The following is a 17,981-nucleotide window of genomic DNA, read 5'->3' as shown; positions in this document are numbered from 1 at the left end:
GTGAACATCTAATTCTATCTTAAATCTCAGTGGTTTTTGTTGAAAGTACTCTTGGACAGTTGAATTTCAAGATTGTAGCACCCAAGATTCTCCGTTTTTGTATGGGTCTTTTTATAAGACAGAGAAGCTGTATCATACTGTTCTCTTACCAAGTATATATATATATACTGTAAAGCCTAATCTCATTATTACTTTTGAGATTTTAATATGCTTTGATGATGGGATATCTCTGAAACTGTAACACTTCTATAACACTAAATAAGCCAAATTCTTTAAAACTTTTTTAGATATAGTGAATTGTTTCTTAGTAAATTTCATTCTTTTAGTGCCTGTGTTAAAACTACTGCTTTGGTGCAATGAAAAAATCAACAGGTACCAAATAGCATGTATTAAAAACTGGCAGTATTAGGCAACCAACTCTTTTTTTTTAATAATAAACTTATTTTTTATTGGTGTTCAGTTTGCCAACATACAGAATAACACCCAGTGCTCATCCCGTCAAGAGCCCCCCCTCAGTGCCCGCCACCCAGTCACCCACACCCCCCGCCCTCCTCCCCTTCCACCACCTAGTTCGTTTCCCAGAGTTAGGAGTCTTCCATGTTCTGTCTCCCTTTCTGATATTTCCCACTTATTTTTTTCTCCTTTCCCCTTTATTCCCTTTCACTATTACTTATATTCCCCAAATGAATGAGACCATATAATGTTTGTCCTTCTCCGATTGACTTACTTCACTCAGCATAATACCCTCCAGTTCCATCCACGTTGAAACAAATGGTGGGTATTTGTCATTTCTGATGGCTGAGGAATATTCCATTGTATACATAAACCACATCTTCTTTATCCATTCATCTTTCGATGGACACCGAGGCTCCTTCCACAGTTTGGCTATTGTGGACATTGCTGCTATAAACATCGGGGTGCAGGGGTCCCGGCATTTCATTGCATCTGTATCTTTGGGGTAAATCCACAGCAGTGCAATTGCTGGGTCGTAGGGCAGATCTATTTTTAACTCTTTGAGGAACCTCCACACAGTTTTCCAGAGTGGCTGCACCAGTTCACATTCCCACCAACAGTGCAAGAGGGTTCCCTTTTCTCAGCATCCTCTCCAACATTTGTGGTTTCCTGCCTTGTTAATTTTCCCCTTTCTCACTGGTGTGAGGTGGTATCTCATTGTGGTTTTGATTTGTATTTCCCTGATGGCAAGTGATGCAGAGCATATTCTCATGTGCTTGTTGACCATGTCTATGTCTTCCTCTGTGAGATTTCTGTTCATGTCTTTTGCCCATTTCATGATTGGATTGTTTGTTTCTTTGCTGTTGAGTTTAATAAGTTCTTTAGATCTTGGAAACTAGCCCTTTATCTGATACGTCATTTAGGCAACCAACTCTTGACTTCTACTCATGTCATGATCTCAGGGTCCTGAGATTGAGCCCTGCACGTGGGGCTTTGCATTCAGCATGGAGTCTGCTTAAGACTCTCTCTCCCAGGCACCTAGGTGGCTCAGTGGTTGAGTGTCTGCCTTTGGCGTGGGTAATGATCCCAGCGTCCTGGGTTTGAATCCCACACTGGGCTCCCTCTGCCTGTGTCTCTCATGAAAAAATAAAATCTTAAAAAAAAAAAAAAAAAAAAACACCCTCTCCCTCTTCCCCCACATGCTAATGCCCACACCCTAATAAATCTTAAAACAAAACAAAACAAAACAAAACAAAACTGTAAAGTGTCATAGTGGCTCCATGAAGTCACTTACATACTAAATAGATCAGATCCTTCAGAACCCATTACAATCATTCCCATCACACCTTACAATTCCCTTTTTTTTTTTAAAAGATTTTATTTATTTATTCATGAGAGACAGAGAAAGAGAGAGAGGCAGAGAGACATAGGCAGAGGGAGAAGCAGTCTCTATGCAGGAAGCCTGATGTGGGACTTGATCCCGGAACTCCAGGATCACGCCCGGAGCCAAAGGCAAACACTCAACTGCGGAGCCACCCAGGTGCCCCACTTCTTACAATTCTTTAACAATTTATTAACTTACTAAAGGATTCTTGCATAGATATATTTAAATAAATCCAGTATTGGCAAAACAAGGATCCATTTCTGGTCTAAATAACAGTATGTTTCTTTTGTTTTTTTTTTTTTTTTTATATTTTACTGAAGCAACATAGATTATATTTTTGTTGGTAAGTAATATTAATTCTAAATACTTATTTTTCAATTAAGTCCTGATGTTGTTGATTTGCATATTGGGATCCACAAAATGGAGGCCACCTTAGGGGCCTGGCCCATGTCACAAATCTAAACATAAATCAGCCAGAGCTTATGGAAAACACCTGTCCAGAAAACCCAGCATACACCAATCAGAATTCCTCAACTCAGCTTTAGCTAGCTTACCTTACCCTAAAAAACAGGACGTATTAACCTTGTAAGGAAATCCCCAACCTCCTAGCCAACCATGCTGCTACCATCTTACTGCTTCTAATGCTCTGTAAAACTGGCCCCTTCCCCAAATCCCCTGACAAGAGTGCTCTACCACTTGTTAGGAAGTATACTCCCCCAATCCATGGATTATTTCTTTTAGAACATCAAATTTGTTACTACATTGTTTCAGTTTTCTCATTTGATACCAATCTTCAAAATCCTTACCTAGGTGATTTATCCATGATTTTCTTTTTGTTATTATTATTTTTAAAGATTTCATTTATTTATTCATGAGAGAGAAAGAGAGAGAGAGAGAGAGAGAGAGGCAGACACAGGCAGAGGGAGAAGCAGGCTCCATGCAGGGAGCCCAACGTGGGACTCAATCCCGGGTCCCCAGGACCACGCCCTGGGGTAAAGGTGGTGCCAAACCACTGAGCCACCCGGGCTGCCCTTATCCATGATTTTCAACCTAATTTAATTTCATTTTTAATTTTAAAGAAAAGTTTTTATCTATTTAGACTTTTTGTAATTGGATGTATCTATTTCTGGCCATAATTATAAGCTCCTTAAAATTAATTTTTAATCACTATCTTTTATTAAATAAAATTGGTGAAAATACTCCCAAATTAAACACTAATTAACAGCAAAGCCTTATTATATTAAAATCTAACCTGAATTATATTGTTTGTATTGAAGGAAAAACCTCTTGCCAGCTGTAAATTTTTCACATTTAGAAGGATGCTATAGCTTATTTATCATCAGTAATCTGAGAATGTTGAGATATTGAAAATATTTAGTAAATAAGCTTCCAGGTTGATTTCACATTTGGTTCTATTTAACTTTTTTAACTCAGATAATTCACATAACATAAAATTCTTTCAAAGTGTATAATTCAGAGGATTTTAGTTTATCTGTAGAGCTGTGCAACCATCACTGTTATCTAATTTTAGCACATTTCATCATCTCCCCCCAGAAGACCCCATACTCATTTAGCAATCACTTCCCATTCCCCCTGCCCCCTAGTCCCTGGCAGCCGGTAATCTCCTTTCTGTTACTATGGATTTGCCTATTCTAGCCATTTCCTATTAATGGAATAAAGCATGTGGCCTTTGTATCTTTATTTTTTCACTTAGCAGAATATTCTCAAGCTTCAAGAAATGTATCAGTATTTTGTCCTTTCTTATTAACTATTCCATCATATGGATATGCCACATTTTATTTATCCATTTATCAGCTGATGGACATTTAGTTCTTCCACCTTTTTAGCTATTATAAATAATATTCACATATATAAATTTTTATGTGGAAATGCTCAAATTTGTTTTTAGCTAAAACACTGGTGCATGGCTCATTATGTACCAAAAACCATCTTAAATTTAAGGTCAAAATGATGTTATTAGCATAAAATAAAGTATAGTTCCCTAAACCACATTAACTTGTCCTGACCATAAAAGGAGATTCTGAACTGGTAAGGTAGAGAGAAGGGATAATTTGATTCTTATGCAAACAATATGAAATAAACATTTGGTTGACTTGGGCTTCAAATTACGTATTCCAAGCAGCATATATAATCATACATTCTGAACATAAAGTCTAGACCACAGCATTTACAATTTATAAAATAATAAAATGGCATACACTGTGTTAGAGCCAGTATCCTTAGCAAGTTATAAAACCCCATGACAAAATTACATAAGTATATGCATCAATCTATGTTAATATTAATTCACAAGTACATTTTAATTAATCAGGACTCAAGTTTTTACAATAATGTGGCTTTGCTGATACATTCACATAATAGGACTTTTATACATTTTCATTAGTTTTTTTTTTTTAATTTTTAAGATTTTATTTATTCATGAAAGACACACAGAGGCAGAAGCAAAGACCTAGGCAGAGGGAGAAGCCGGCTCCCTGGGGAGCCTGATGCGGGACTGGATTCCGGGACTCAGGGATCATGCCCTGAGCCAAAAGCAGATGGTCAACCACTGAGCCATCCAGGCATCCCTCCTTAATTATTATCTATTGCCCCTTTATACTGATTTTCTTGATCCTTTATATATTTTTTTTTTTTGTTTTACATCAATTCACGCAAGATCTACTATGATTAGAAAGTTTTTGAGACTTCAATGTAATATTCACTAGGAATTTTTTAAAGCTCTTTTCAAAATTTTTGTGCCTGTATTAATTTTTGAATGTGTTTCTTTCATATATAAAAACTTTTGGGCCGCCCGGGTGGCCCAGCGGTTTAAGCGCCGCCTTCAGCCCAGGGCCTGATCCTGGAGACCAGGGGTAGAGTCCCGCGTCGGGCTCTTTGCATGGAGCCTGCTTCTCCCTCTGCCTGTGTCTCTGCCTCTCTCTCTCTCTCATGAAAAAATAAATAAATCTTTAAAAAAATAAAAAAATAAAAAAAAAAAACTTTTTTAGGCCTTTGTAGACCCAATATAAAAACACGTCTTTTATCAGATATAGATGTTTCAACCACTGTAATTCAAATAGTCAAAAGAATGTCGGTTTTAACCTTATTTGCAACTGTAAGGTGAGTGCTAACACTAGATATGTGAACTAGGCTGCCCTAAAGCATCAAAATGTTTCTAGGCCATGTTCATTTAAGTTCAACTCTAACAAAATTGGGTAAAATTGTTAAGTTTGCTGGTATAATTATAAAAAGCAAAGTCTAATCAATAAATTCACTTTGGTGCGAAATAAAAATTTGAGATTACACAATCATTTGTTTCTCAGCATATATAATCTAGACTTTCATATATCAGGATTTATTTGTATGTCATCATTTCTTCTATACAATCTTGACAGTGGCCAACGTAAAAATATAGTGGCACCATTATAAAATAAAGGTTTAATACCAGATGAGAAAGCATGTTTGTAAGGCAGGGAAAGGCTAAGTGGATTTCTTGATCTTCTAAGCAAAACTCTATTGCAATAAAAATCACTGCAAAACAATTTTCCTGCCCGAAATGGTTGCTCACTTAGCTAAAGGTGGCACTGGATACTATAAACAATATTGCTGCAAAGGAAGAATTTAAAAAAATTCCTTTCAGTCGCTGGATGGAATTTTACTTGGAATATTAAGAAATGCATAAATAATTGAGGCAGCAAATACGTACTTGTTTCACTATTAGGTAAACTAATATCGCTCAATAGTCTAAGTACTAAAAAATAATTCAACAATTTACTGGTTGAGTGTGAGCTTTGAGGCCAAACTGCCTAGGTTTTATTTATTTTATTTTATTTTATTTTTTTCTGCCTAGGTTTTAAATCCTGACTCTACTATTTAATAATTTGGTGACCTTGAGTGTTTCATCTATATAACAGGGATTTGATAAGACAATGAATTAAAAGACCCCACACACAGTACTTCAAATAATAATTGTTAACACTTATTAAGTAATTTACACAGTATTTAATTTCACCTTTGGCTATTTCATTTTGGAGCTCTTCCACATTTTTTTTTTAAGGAATTCTTTTTTTAAAAGATTTTATTTATTCATGAGAGAGAGAGAGAGAGAGAGAGAGAGGGGCAGAGAGAGAAGAGCAGGCTCCATGGAGGGAGCCCGATATGGGACTCGATCCCGGGACTCTAGGATCACACCCTGGGCCAAAGGCAGATGCTCAACCGCTGAACCACCCAGGCATCCCCACCACAGTTTTTTTTTTTTTTAAGATTTTATTTATTTGACAGAGAGAGACAACAAGCAGGAGGAACAGCAGGCAGCCTGATGAGAGGCTCAAGGCTTAATGCAGGGCTCGCTGAAGGCAAACTGTTAACTGACTGAGCCACCCAGGCACCCCCTTCCACCACATCTTATTTGTAAAGGTGTGTAATAAATAAGAATGATATAGTAAAAACTAAGTTACCAGAATGCTTGGGGAATGAATCATCTGGATAGGGAAGTTTTCTATAGGGTATGTTTATAGGTACAGTTTAAAAAAAAAAAAAAAAAAAAAAAATCAACGGATGGGACAAACTATTTCCTAGACCTATTATGTACTTTCATGTATTCTTAATAAGTATACTGGTAGTAATTAAACCTTTTTTAATGAATCACTACTGTTATGAATATAAATTATAACCATATGTTAAAATTTCACAATCCCTTCAAGGTTTACCAACAGGAATAAGTCCACTAAGACCTTACCGAAAATTTTTTATCATAAAGTTCATGGACAGAACTAGGGAGTATGTGAATTTGGATGGGGAAAAAATACATCTTTATTTTTACTAATCTCTAACCGAAATTTACTATTTCCTTCAATTTTAAAAGTAAGCAACAATACCTACATCTGTATCACCAAGAGAAGTAAGATACTTTACATCACAACATAGTTGTTGCTATGAATTTTACTTTATACATTTAAAAACATTACTCTTAGAAGAGTCCATGGCTTTACCAGACTGCCAACGTGGTCTGTGGCACAAAAAAGTGAAGAACTCTGACCTCAAATTTGTGCCAGTCTGTTATGCTTTGTTAATTAAGAGCATTAACATGTTCCATTATACTTTCATACTGAAGTTTGTTTAGATTAGGTGAATACAAATTGGCTTATCTGAGACTTTTCTTTATGGACCTCCTGGATATTGTGAGTTCCCTTTGGGGGATGTTTCCTATCTCATGTAACCTTGGCTTCTGAAAGAACAAAACAGAGGGAGAAATAAGTCAAAATTAGATTCAGAGGACACTGAAAGTAGAAATATAAAGCATCTTACTCCCCTTTCTAAATTATTTTTTTAAACAAACTTTTTTTTTAAGATTAAAAAATCTCTTTTTTTTTTTTTATTCGTGAGACACACAGAGAGAGAGAGGCAAGAGAAGCAGGCTCCATGCAGGGAGTCCGATACGGGACTCAATCCTGGAACTCCAGGATCACGCCCAGGGCAGAAGACAGGTGCTCAACTGCTGAGCCACCTAGGTGTCCCTCTACTTTCTAAATTAAAAGGCAGTATTAAATTCCACTCATTAAATACCCTGAAGTTAACTGCCTGGGTTCAAACTCTACTTCTGCCATTTATTAACTGTGTAATCCTGGGACAGTAACTTCATCTCCCGAAGCATCAAGTTCTTTATTTGTAAAAGGTTAATAAGCACAGTACCTGACACATGACAAGTGTTGCATAAACATTACCTATATTTATGATTACTCTTACATGTTTGTTTCACATTCTGGCCAGTTAATGTCTGACTGGTTAGATTAAGAACTTATGTTTACCAGTATTATAGTCTACAGTGCCCTTTCACATACATTATGACACCTGAACTATACCACAAACCTGTAAAAAAAAAAGGCTGCTATTATTATGTATAGTTCAGTGTGGGAAGAAACTAAGATGGTAAGCAACCACACAGTATCACACCAACCAGAATAGAGCAAGAACTCAAACCTGGATTTCACCCTCCACCCCAACTGCCTAATTCTGTGTTTCTACTCAAGTAGACCGGTTAAATCAGAGAACAAAGATTATTATTCTGGGAGAAGGGAAACAGGCTATGTGATGAGCACTTTAGTACTCTGCTATTCACGGGGCTGTACTCTGACCAGAATCATCTGTACCACCTGGGAGTTTGTTAAAACTGTGAAATCTCATGCTCCACCAAGGCCTACTACATCAAAATCTACATTCTGAACAAAATCCTTAGCTGATTCACAGAGATACTAGCTTGAGCAGGGTTTCACCAATTGCTCGAGTGACACTCCTCCTGACCACGTAAGCAGTATACATTAGCCCATTCATCACAGACCTACTTTAGCTTTTATTAGGTAATACTTTATTGTAACCAGAAATTGCTGCTTTTCTTTTTTTTTAAACTATATTTTAAAAACAAGTTAATTTTCCTCTTTGATTCTTTAAAATATCCACTTCGTTAAGTCAGGAAATGTTCGAAAACTTTAAGCAGGTCAGCGCTTACCTTTAATCCTTTTAAAAATTACTGTCGTACCACCCCTTTGCCTGAAGGATACCCTGGAGAGCCAAACCACCTTCTCCATTATTTTACACCCGGCAGATTAAACAGGCCAATTCTGCTCTTCTCTTTCTGCCCGCCCCCGGATGTTTCAGTTAAGTAATAACGTTTTTCTGACCCAAAACTCTGATCTTTTGAGTTTTGCAACTCTGTGGACCTAGAAGTTGAAACACGGCAAGAGGAAGAAGGAGGTGTTAAGTCTCTTCCCGTACCTCAATCCCGGCGGATGGTGACAGGCAAATAGCCTGCCCCTATTTCCCTACCCTCCACGTTAATCCATAGTTGAATCTGATGCCTAGACGACTGCGACTGGGAGGGGCTCTAGGAGGCCCCCTTTCCTCAGTACGGACCCTCTAGGTCAGAAACGCGCTGTGTCTCGGCACGTGAGAGCGCTCATCAGCGGTCCGCTCGGTTCTATTTACAACGAGTGTTGCACTTTGAGGGGTGCCTCCTCCCCCTGGTTAACGAGCCCGCACGGGCAGGCGAGTGCGTATATATTGCTCACCTGCTCCACCGAAATCTCGGAAGGCCCGGATCAACCTGGACTAAAGGTACCCGGTGATTAGCCCGTGGCACCTCCCGCCGCACATTCCTGATTGGGCGCGTGAGGGACGGACGCGCCGGCGCGCGCTCCAACCCGTCCGGGGAATTCCAGTTCCCCTCCCTCCCACCAGCAGAAGCATCCAGGGGCGGTGCTTCCCGACGACGGCCCGCCCCTACTCCAGCCGGTGCCTATTGCATCTCGCGAGAACTTGTAGATTCGGGGGGCGGGCCCCCAACAGGAAGAGCTCACGCAACTGCCCTTAAGTCATTGCAGGGCTATCGCTCCGGTTAGCCAGCCACGAGGTTCTCGCGAGATCCGCCGCCTCAATACCAAGTGAGGAAACTGGGGGACGCTGCTGGGAGGGGCGTGGGTCTCGACCGCGCAGCTGCCGCTTCCATTACCTTCCTCCCATGGTCTCCTTCCGGTTCTCGATGCTTCTCTGAGTCTGAGGGTTTCCGCCGCTCGTCCACCCTCCCCCCCCCCCCAGCCCATGACCCGCCTCCGGCCCCCGCCCTCCCAGTCCAACCTCCGATCTGTTTAGTAAGAAGGTGCTGTTCCGAAAAGAAGGAAGAGGGGGTAGCACAGATAAACTCGGTCCCGGACGTAGGAAGTAAACCGTCCCCCCGTCCCCCTTAGCTGCGTCCTGTGCTCGCGACGGCGGCGTTGGCGGACTGATACGCGGCGGTGAAGAGGCAGGAGGAGGGGGGAGGGGCGGAGCGTGGCAGCTGGCAGTAGTTCCGTCAGAGCGGACATCTTGTGGCTGTGTCGTGCGCGTGAGCCCCGTAGGGCCGGGGAGGCACCAGCTGCCGCGCGGGGAGGAGGCCGAGGCCGCAGCTTGAGGGAGGCCCCGGCCCCTCTGTACGCGTGGGTGTGGACGGCTAGGGGAAGGGAAGGGAGGCCGGCCCCCTGGCCGGCCGGGTAAGAGGGGAGATCCAGGCCTCGGGTGGCTGGAGTGACCAGCCTGTTGGGTGGGGTAGGGTGGGAAGGCTGGGGAAGCCGGGGCCTCGCCTGCCCAAGGGGGTGGGGGAATGGGCGCGTCCTCGCGCCCGAGCCGGAGCCTCAGGGGCAGCTCGGGCGCGTGGTGGCGGTGGCGGTGGCGGGGCGGGCGCGTGCGGGAGCGCGCTGGAAGGCGGAGTGTACGGTGGCGTCAGGGCCGACAGAATAGCTCTGGCTGCGGGGACGGCAACCTACAGCAAGTCTCTTTATTATTTCCTTCTCCTCCCGGGCCGCACCTTTGAGCAGAAACCGAAAGAACTCCGGCGTCAGTCCGGAGCCTCCAGTCTTCCCCCTCCCCCCTAGCCTTTCTTCGCCCTAGTGACGCCGGCGCAGCGCCGACTAGGCCCCGGCTCCTCCTCTGCTGGGCTCCGGACCCTGCCCCGCACCCACCCCTTTCTCCTACGCCTCTTCCTCTCCCACCCGGGTCTCTTTCGAGAGGCCGGGAAGTCAAACTTGTAGCCGCCCCCTCCGCTCTTCCCGTCACCCTCGCCGCCTCTCCGGGCCGAAGCACGGCATAGAGGCTGTTGGTGGCTTTGCCACGCCACCCCACCCACCCCGGATCGCGACCGTTTTAAGGGACCTGGATTCATCAGGGTCTCTCCGGGGCCTGTGCGAGTGCTGATCTGCTCCGTTTTTGCAAAAGGCGCCTGTGTCTGGCAGAGCCGGTGTGAGACGAAGAGAGACAATCCTTCCCTGCCGCCCGGGTAATCAAGAGTTTTGGCCGGACCTTTGAGCACACACCGAGAGAGTGAGGAGCCAGACGAAAAGCACAGACTATGGCGCTGAAACGGATTAATAAGGTAACCCACGGGGCTGAAGGGAAGGGGGTCGTGGGAGGAAAGGAAGGCTCGGTCTCGGAGGAAAGCGTGGGGGTGGGGAGGAAGTATAATTAGGAAAACGTCTTTCCTTGGGTCACTTCTGTGGGGGGGGGGGATGGGAAAGAAAGGAGGCTTAAAGCTAGAGAACAGAACACTTGTGGCGAATGAGCTGTTTATCTTGAGTATGTTTCAGTTGGAGTCGGCCCAAATTAGGGGTGGGGGAGAGTGATTTTAGGCGCTTGGGTTTTGCTGCTAAAAGAAGAGTTTTTTAGTCTTGTTTGAGGGTCAGAATTGCCCAGAGACGCTCCCGCAGATGTCATGGCGCTCCCTAGTCTCGGTGCTTGAGAACTTTGGCTGTAAGATCAAGGTTTTCGGGTTTTCTAGGGGGAAGAGTCGTAGGAAACTCCTAGGGGAGGTGATAGGAATCTGGCGGGTCCTGAACCTAATTGGGGGTCGGTGTAGAAGTCTCTTGGCGGCTGAAGAGTAGTGACTGAACCTAGTTAAACTTCATCGACTCTGAGCAGGTTACACAAGAATAAGTGGGGCTGGGAAGAGATGGGCTGACACGATGTTACCACTTCCTATGTTTTGTAGTTGAGACTTCTCACTCGAATTTATAAGAGGGACGCTGCGAACTGGTGTAAAAGGCTTCTGGAAGCTCCCTTCTTTTGACTGGGGGGTGGGGGGGTGGGCGGTACGGGTGTGATGGCAGTAAGGGAAGGTTTGGTGTACCTATCTTTGTCTCGGCTGATTTTATAACACTTTCGGAGATGATTGGCTACTTGAAACGTGGTTTGATAGAAACTATTGATAGATAGAAGTTGAAAGAAATACGTTTTTTCGAGCCTGGGGGGGGCGCCGGGTGAGCGGAACCTTCACCTCCGGTGGTTTAGTCTCATTTTCTTGCTCTAACTTCTATCCCGCATTTTAAGATGGCGGCTGCTTTAACTGGTTCAGGCTTTTTCCGGCATCTCCTTTCGTCATTATATGAAATAATATTCTTTGTTAAATGTTAACTTTTACATCAGATTGTACACAGCTCTTGAGACGTCCTGCTGAAGACTCGATGTTCAAACTCTCAAACTGCATTTCCCTTTTTTGTAACTTGTGTATGTGTGGTGTATTTGGTTCTTGCACAATCGAGGAGGGTGGAGTATTTACAGCTAACTTGAAAAAAATGTCATGGAATAAATTCAGCCTTACTAAAAAACTAGGGAGACCGAGGGGGCTGTGGGTTAGAAACTTCGGTTTTCATGGGTTACTTTTTTTAAAGGAGTTCTATATGGAAGGCATGGCAGGGACTTGGCTTGTACTAAGTAGACCTGATGCTGCCTAATTTTAATTATGTGTGACTTTGAGTTTATTTGAGCAAACTGGTATTCTGAAAGATGATGGTTCAGATTTTCGTGTAATGAAAGAGACTGAAATCTTGAATTTTGATTTAGTCCATCATTGCATTGTCATTGTGCGTTTATGTAAAATATACACTTAAATGTTTGTTTTGGAGAGGAAAAAACTTTTAGGAGTTAAGATTTAAAGTAAAAAGGATTAAGCATTTCTTGACCCATTCTAAGGCCAGCAACACATTGGAGAAGCATGGTCGTATTTTACAGCATAGTTAATACAAAGAATAGAATATTCAGTACAGATCAAAACCTTTTATCTATGCGAATTAGTTCAGGTTACTGAGATGTGGAGTAATTCCAAATCCATAGCTTTTTATGCATGTGGAACAACACTTTAAAGGAAGGTCTCATTGATTTTTTTTCTTTTACAGGTGATACCCAGCTGCTGTGACACTACTTAATGATTTAAAAGCTTTAGAGAGGCAATATAATAGTTAAGAATGTGAACTTTGGAGCAGAAATTATCCAGTTAGAGTTCTGGGAATGGGCAAGTTATTTGTATGCCTCTATAAAGCGGATACTTGTTATCTACGAACAATAGTTGAGTGCCTAGTATGTTCTAGACAGTAGGGATGCAACAGCGAGCTAAACAAATTTAGGTACCTAGATTTTATTTCTTTTTAATTCTAGGATTAAAGAGGTCAATGTGTGGCTTTGAACAGGCCCCTGGCACAAGGCAATTCAGATTATTAATACTACTATTTTTAATCTTCAAAAACTTGCTAAAGAACTTTCTTAGTTTAGTACTTTTCATTAATACCGGTCTGTCTTTCGCTGTAAATATTTTGAAGGTATGCGTAATACAGAAACTGGACGTAATACTTTCCAAATTGGAAGAAACTGTGTTATGTGGGACTGTTGATTCAGCCTATAGAAGGTTTTTGAAAGGCATGTGGCTTGGTATTTAGCTGTTAATGTCAGAATCACATGATGAAACGTCAAAAAACAAAAAATGCAAGATCCAAACAATTTTAGTGAGTGGATAAAGAAGATCGCTCTTTTGGGGGGAACCTCTGTTCTAGAAATGAGGTCAAGTAGGCATTGATGTTAGTATGGTATTTCTTCTGTCATGTATCTGTTTGTTTTGAATTTACTGTCTACAGCCCCTAAATTCAAACTATTAAGAGATCTGTATTCCTTGTTGATACTTTCTTGAAATGCTTATCAATGGGAAATTTTTAGCCATTAGTAGTAGTTCCTTAGATCAAGCCTTTGGATTTTTTTTTTTCCTAATGCTTACGTTACGATATTTTGAGTATTTCTTAGACCAAGCAGCCCTATCAAATAATCTTACTTGGGTTTTTTGCTGTATTATTTATTTCATAAGCTGTAGTTTGGTTTTACAGGACTATTTAATTAAACAACTAGAATCAAAAAAAGGGAACTCCCAAGTTGATTAGTGGTGTTTGAGGACCACAATTTTACTACTTCCATTAAACAAAATAACATAGAGTGCTTGTATTTTGGGGAAATTTTCAGAACTTTACATAAAATAAGTGAGCTGAGCCTAGATGAGCAATGTTTTGTTTGCAGTGCGTCAGAACTATTTGAAACATCTGAATTAACTCCTTAAATATTACAACAACTCAAGGAAGTGGGTACAATTAAATTATTATCCTCATTTCAAGATTAGAAACCTGAGGCACAGAAAGGTCAAACAAAAACCGCCCAGGGTCATACCATGGGAGAATTGGGATTAGAACCTGGATAGTCTGGCTCTACATTGTGTCTTAACTGTTATATCAAACTTTAGGTTTTTGGTATTTAAAAGAGTTTTCTTTAGCATTATTGTGCTGCTGATAATAGTGAAGACTTAGCATTTACTATGTACCAAGCACTATTCCTAAGCCCTTTGTAAGAATCCACTTCTCTAATCCTCACAACAGTTCTCTGCGATAGATGCTCTTTACCATTCCATTTTATGCATGAGGAAACAGGCAAAGAGAGGTTAAGTTCCTTGTGTAGTCACACAGCCAGTGACTGACTGAGATGCATATCAGATAGTCTACCTCAAAAATTTAAGCTTTTAAACTCTATGCTATACTGCTATTTCAGACCATTTGAGTTTCTCTTTTTATCAGATGAATGAATGAATGAATGTCAGTTTGGTCTTGCTACCTGTTACTCTCCTCTCCCATTTCACATTTAAATAACTGGGATTCAACTTCAATCTTATTCTCAGGTTATGGCTAAATGTGAACTAAGTGGTCCACTAACCTAAGTTTCGAAAACAAGAGTGAGTTTCTTTTTGATTGGTCTCTTTTCAAGGACTGTGGGAACCACCATGTGCCGACTAATTGCTAGATGTATCTTAAAATACACTTTTTCCCCAAAGAGCCTATAGGCTGGATAACATGGTTTTGCAGGTGTTTCTTTAAGATCCTTAAGGTGCTTCGGTAGCCAGCTAATTTTGTGGGATTGTTGTGTGACTCACGGATGCTGATGATGGTGACCTTGGAGTTTAGTTTTATTAAGAGTGACTAACTTGGACGTTGCTTTCATCCTCCTTCTCATCTGTAGTAGTCTAGTTTTCATTATTCCTGCAAATATAAAGTTGAATACGCTTATTAGCGCTAGGGGAGAAAACAACTACTTCTGTCTCTAGGTTGTAGGTTGTTTAATTCATGGATTCAGTGCTTCCTGTTAGTCCAAAATACAGTTTGATTCTTACAGATTTTTCAAATCCTTTTGACTATAATGATCCACCCCCCCCCCCTTTTTTTATGGGTTTATTTATTTATTTATTTATTCATTCATTCATGAGAGAGACAGAGGGGCAGAGACACAGGCAGAGGGAGAAGCAGGCTCCACGCAGGGCGCCCGACGTGGGACGTGATCCTGGGTCTCCATGATCACGCCCTGAACCAGAGGCAGGTGCTAAACCGCTGAGCCACTGGGGCTGCCCTAATGATCCCTTTCCTGTAAGGAAGACACTTGATTAGGTTCCTACTACTGACATAAAAGTTTTCAGATTAAAATCTGAAACCTGGGATCCCTGGGTGGCGCAGCAGTTTAGCACCTGCCTTTGGCCCAGGGCGCGATCCTGGAGACCCGGGATCGAATCCCACATCGGGCTCCCGGTGCATGGAGCCTGCTTCTCCCTCTGCCTGTGTCTCTGCCTCTCTCTCTCTCTCTCTCTCTCTCTCTCTGTGACTATCATAAATAAATAAATAAAAATTAAAAAAAAAAATCTGAAGCCTTTGGCTTTTGCTTTCTGTAGTATATGTTATGGTTTGTGAATTTTGACAAGAGCTGCATTTATATATCAGAATATTAAGCAGTTTCTTTAAAGATTTATTTATTTTTATTTATGATAGACACAGAGAGAAAGAGAGAGGCAGAGACACAGGAGGAGGGAGAAGCAGGCTCCATGCCGGGAGCCCGACGCGGGACTCGATCCCGGGACTCCAGGATCGCGCCCTGGGCCAGAGGCAGGCACCAAACCGCTGAGCCACCCAGGGATCCCCTATTAAGCACTTTCTTAAAGACTATTGTATGTGGGATCTTAGCCAGATTTATGGAATCATTTTCTCTGGGAATAGGCGTAATTTTGAAGTGTCCCCTAGGTGATTCTGAGGCCTCCCTCTGGTTAAGATCCACAGACCTAGGGATAATCTTTTAATCAATACTTACATGGAGGTTTTACTCTGTTTGGCACAGTAGTCTAGTCCCAGGAGATAAAAAATGAGGAAGCCTTATTACCCACGAGAATCTCTGCTTTGAGTGGAAGAAACAAGTGTATAAATACAGGACTAGGTGTTTGTCAGAAACACCCATTTAAAAGAATTAAGGGGGGGGGGGAATCCCTGGGTGGCTCAGTGGTTTAGTGCCTGCCTTTGGCCCAGGGCCTAATCCTGGAGACCCGGGATCAAGTCCCACATCAAGCGCCCTGCGTGGAACCTGCTTCTCCCTCTCCCTCTGCCTGTGTCTTTGTCTCTCTCTCTCTCTCTCATGAATGAATAAATAAAATCTTAAAAAAAAAATAGAATTACGGGGAATCTTTTTTCACGTATTAGGTTTACCCATTATTATTAAAGACAGTTTAAATATTTTACCTGTATTTTATCATCTTAGGGTAGTTTTTCTAACTTAATTCTCATTGTCAAAACAAAGTATTTTGAAATTAACAAAATGATTTTCAACCTCTGCTTGGAAAATTTTGTGTTCATGATTTGATTTTGCTACCAATAGCAATGATCTTTTTTTTTTTTTTTTTTTTTTTAAATTTTTTTTAACTTTTATTTATTTATGATAGTCACAGAGAGAGAGAGGCGCAGAGACACAGGCAGAGGGAGAAGCAGGCTCCATGCACCGGGAGCCCGATGTGGGACTCGATCCCGGGTCTCCAGGATCGCGCCCTGGGCCAAAGGCAGGCGCCAAACCGCTGCGCCACCCAGGGATCCCCAGCAATGATCTTATTTAAAAATTGAACAGTGTAATTAAGAACAGATGAATTTAGTGAATATTTTATTAGCCAAGTTAATCTTGGTAGATAAGATTTTCAAAACTACCCTCTGCCTTGTTATTTGGGGAAGGGAAAAATTGATGAAGTATTTTATACTTTCCCTTAAACATCTGATTTTTATCTCCAACAATACTTCCAACATAATCTTGTATCATTCAGACTTTGAACTTTGCACAGCTGGATTTGTCATATTTGGCCTTGTCGGTTTCAGTTATGAATCACTACTTGGTTACTTGTTCATTTTTAGGATGGAGTACTGGTTCACATTCATCCTAGTCTTGTTATCATTTCAAAGCTAATGTATAATTGGATGTTTTCAACCACTGGACTCTGTTAATTTTGTTTTATTTATTTTAAGATTTTATTTACTTATTCGTGAGAGACAGGCAGACTCCATCCAGGAAGCCTGATTCAGGACTCGATCCTGGGACTCCAGGATCATGCCCTGGGCCAAAGGCAGGCAGACAGACGCTCAACTGCTGAGCCACCCAGGCGTCCCTATTTTTTCCATTTATGAAATACCTTGTATCCTTTTACATATCAAAGCTGAGAACCTGAATTTGGCTGTTTTTGCCTATGGAAGGAGAGCTTGAATAATTCTAAGTGACTTAAGTGGTGATCTAAAGAAAAAATTGTATTATTCGTTCGACCCATTTTTTATATCTTGTCTAATGAGCAAGCACACTGTCTCACCTGTAATTAGAACTAAATAGGAAATTAATATATTGTCAGTGATACAGTGAGACATGGTTTGTAGCACCTACCTACCTGTTAATCCTTAAGGTAAAAGAAACTTCCAGGATTTCTCAGAAATTACAAATTCCAAACTAAAATGATTTTAAAGTGACTATTCCTTCTAATTCATGTCTACAGTTTTATGAAATTGTTCAGATCCCCAAGTATTTTTGCCACGCTTCCTTCTGAAATAACTTAGGGGAGCATACATCTCTGAAATGTTTGCTGTTTTCTCCTTTACCATTTGTGTTTACACATGGTATATAGAAATTTCACAACATTAAATTTAGTGAAATTTTTTTACTTTATTGTAAAGATTTTATAAATTCATGAGAGACACAGGGAGAGAAAGAGAGGCAGAGACATAGGCAGAGGGAGAAGCAGGCTCCTCTCAGGGAGCCCGATGTGATGTGGGACTGGAGCCCGGGTCTCCAGGGTCGTGGGCTGAAGGCGGCGCTAAACTGCTGAGCCACCCGGGCTGCCTGAAGTTTTTTACTTTATAGTAAACCTGATCTTTATAAGAACAATTAAAATAGTTTTTATCTGCCTAATTAGGCAATTGTGCTGCATTTTGTCCTATCATTGATCTGAATATGTACCTTTATATTTTGCTAGGTTGTA

The 17,981-nt window shown here is 41.3% G+C and overlaps 2 protein-coding genes and 1 long non-coding RNA gene across 11 annotated transcripts in view; 2 read left to right on the top strand and 1 right to left on the bottom strand.

The window, feature by feature from the left end:
• Nucleotides 1–1,811: 1,811 nt before the first annotated feature.
• LOC144303961 (uncharacterized) lies at nt 1,812–10,526 on the bottom strand. The gene is made up of 3 exons (XM_077882336.1): nt 10,241–10,526; nt 9,342–10,062; nt 1,812–7,064 (listed from the first exon to the last, which is right to left on the bottom strand). The coding sequence occupies exons 1-3, from the start codon at nt 10,524–10,526 to the stop codon at nt 7,043–7,045; spliced, it is 1,029 nt and encodes a 342-aa protein (XP_077738462.1). The 3' UTR covers nt 1,812–7,042.
• Nucleotides 9,068–17,981, top strand: part of UBE2D3 (ubiquitin conjugating enzyme E2 D3) — a 31,231-nt gene continuing 22,317 nt past the window's right edge. For 2 of the 9 annotated variants that reach the window (XM_077882170.1, XM_077882163.1), the window contains exons 1-2: nt 9,639–9,798; nt 10,580–10,736. In XM_077882170.1, coding sequence (XP_077738296.1) covers nt 10,713–10,736 — 24 coding nt within the window. In that variant the 5' untranslated portion in view covers nt 9,639–9,798; nt 10,580–10,712. The other 7 variants (XM_077882165.1, XM_077882169.1, XM_077882167.1 and 4 more) reach the window with 7 other exon arrangements.
• Nucleotides 10,760–13,670, top strand: LOC144303787 (uncharacterized). The gene is made up of 2 exons (XR_013370763.1): nt 10,760–11,863; nt 12,532–13,670. It is a non-coding gene; the product is annotated as an uncharacterized LOC144303787 (long non-coding RNA).

This window comes from Canis aureus, chromosome 33, assembly GCF_053574225.1.
Source record: "Canis aureus isolate CA01 chromosome 33, VMU_Caureus_v.1.0, whole genome shotgun sequence".
NCBI lineage: Eukaryota > Metazoa > Chordata > Mammalia > Carnivora > Canidae > Canis > Canis aureus.
This window is presented reverse-complemented; position numbering and strand designations above follow the sequence as displayed.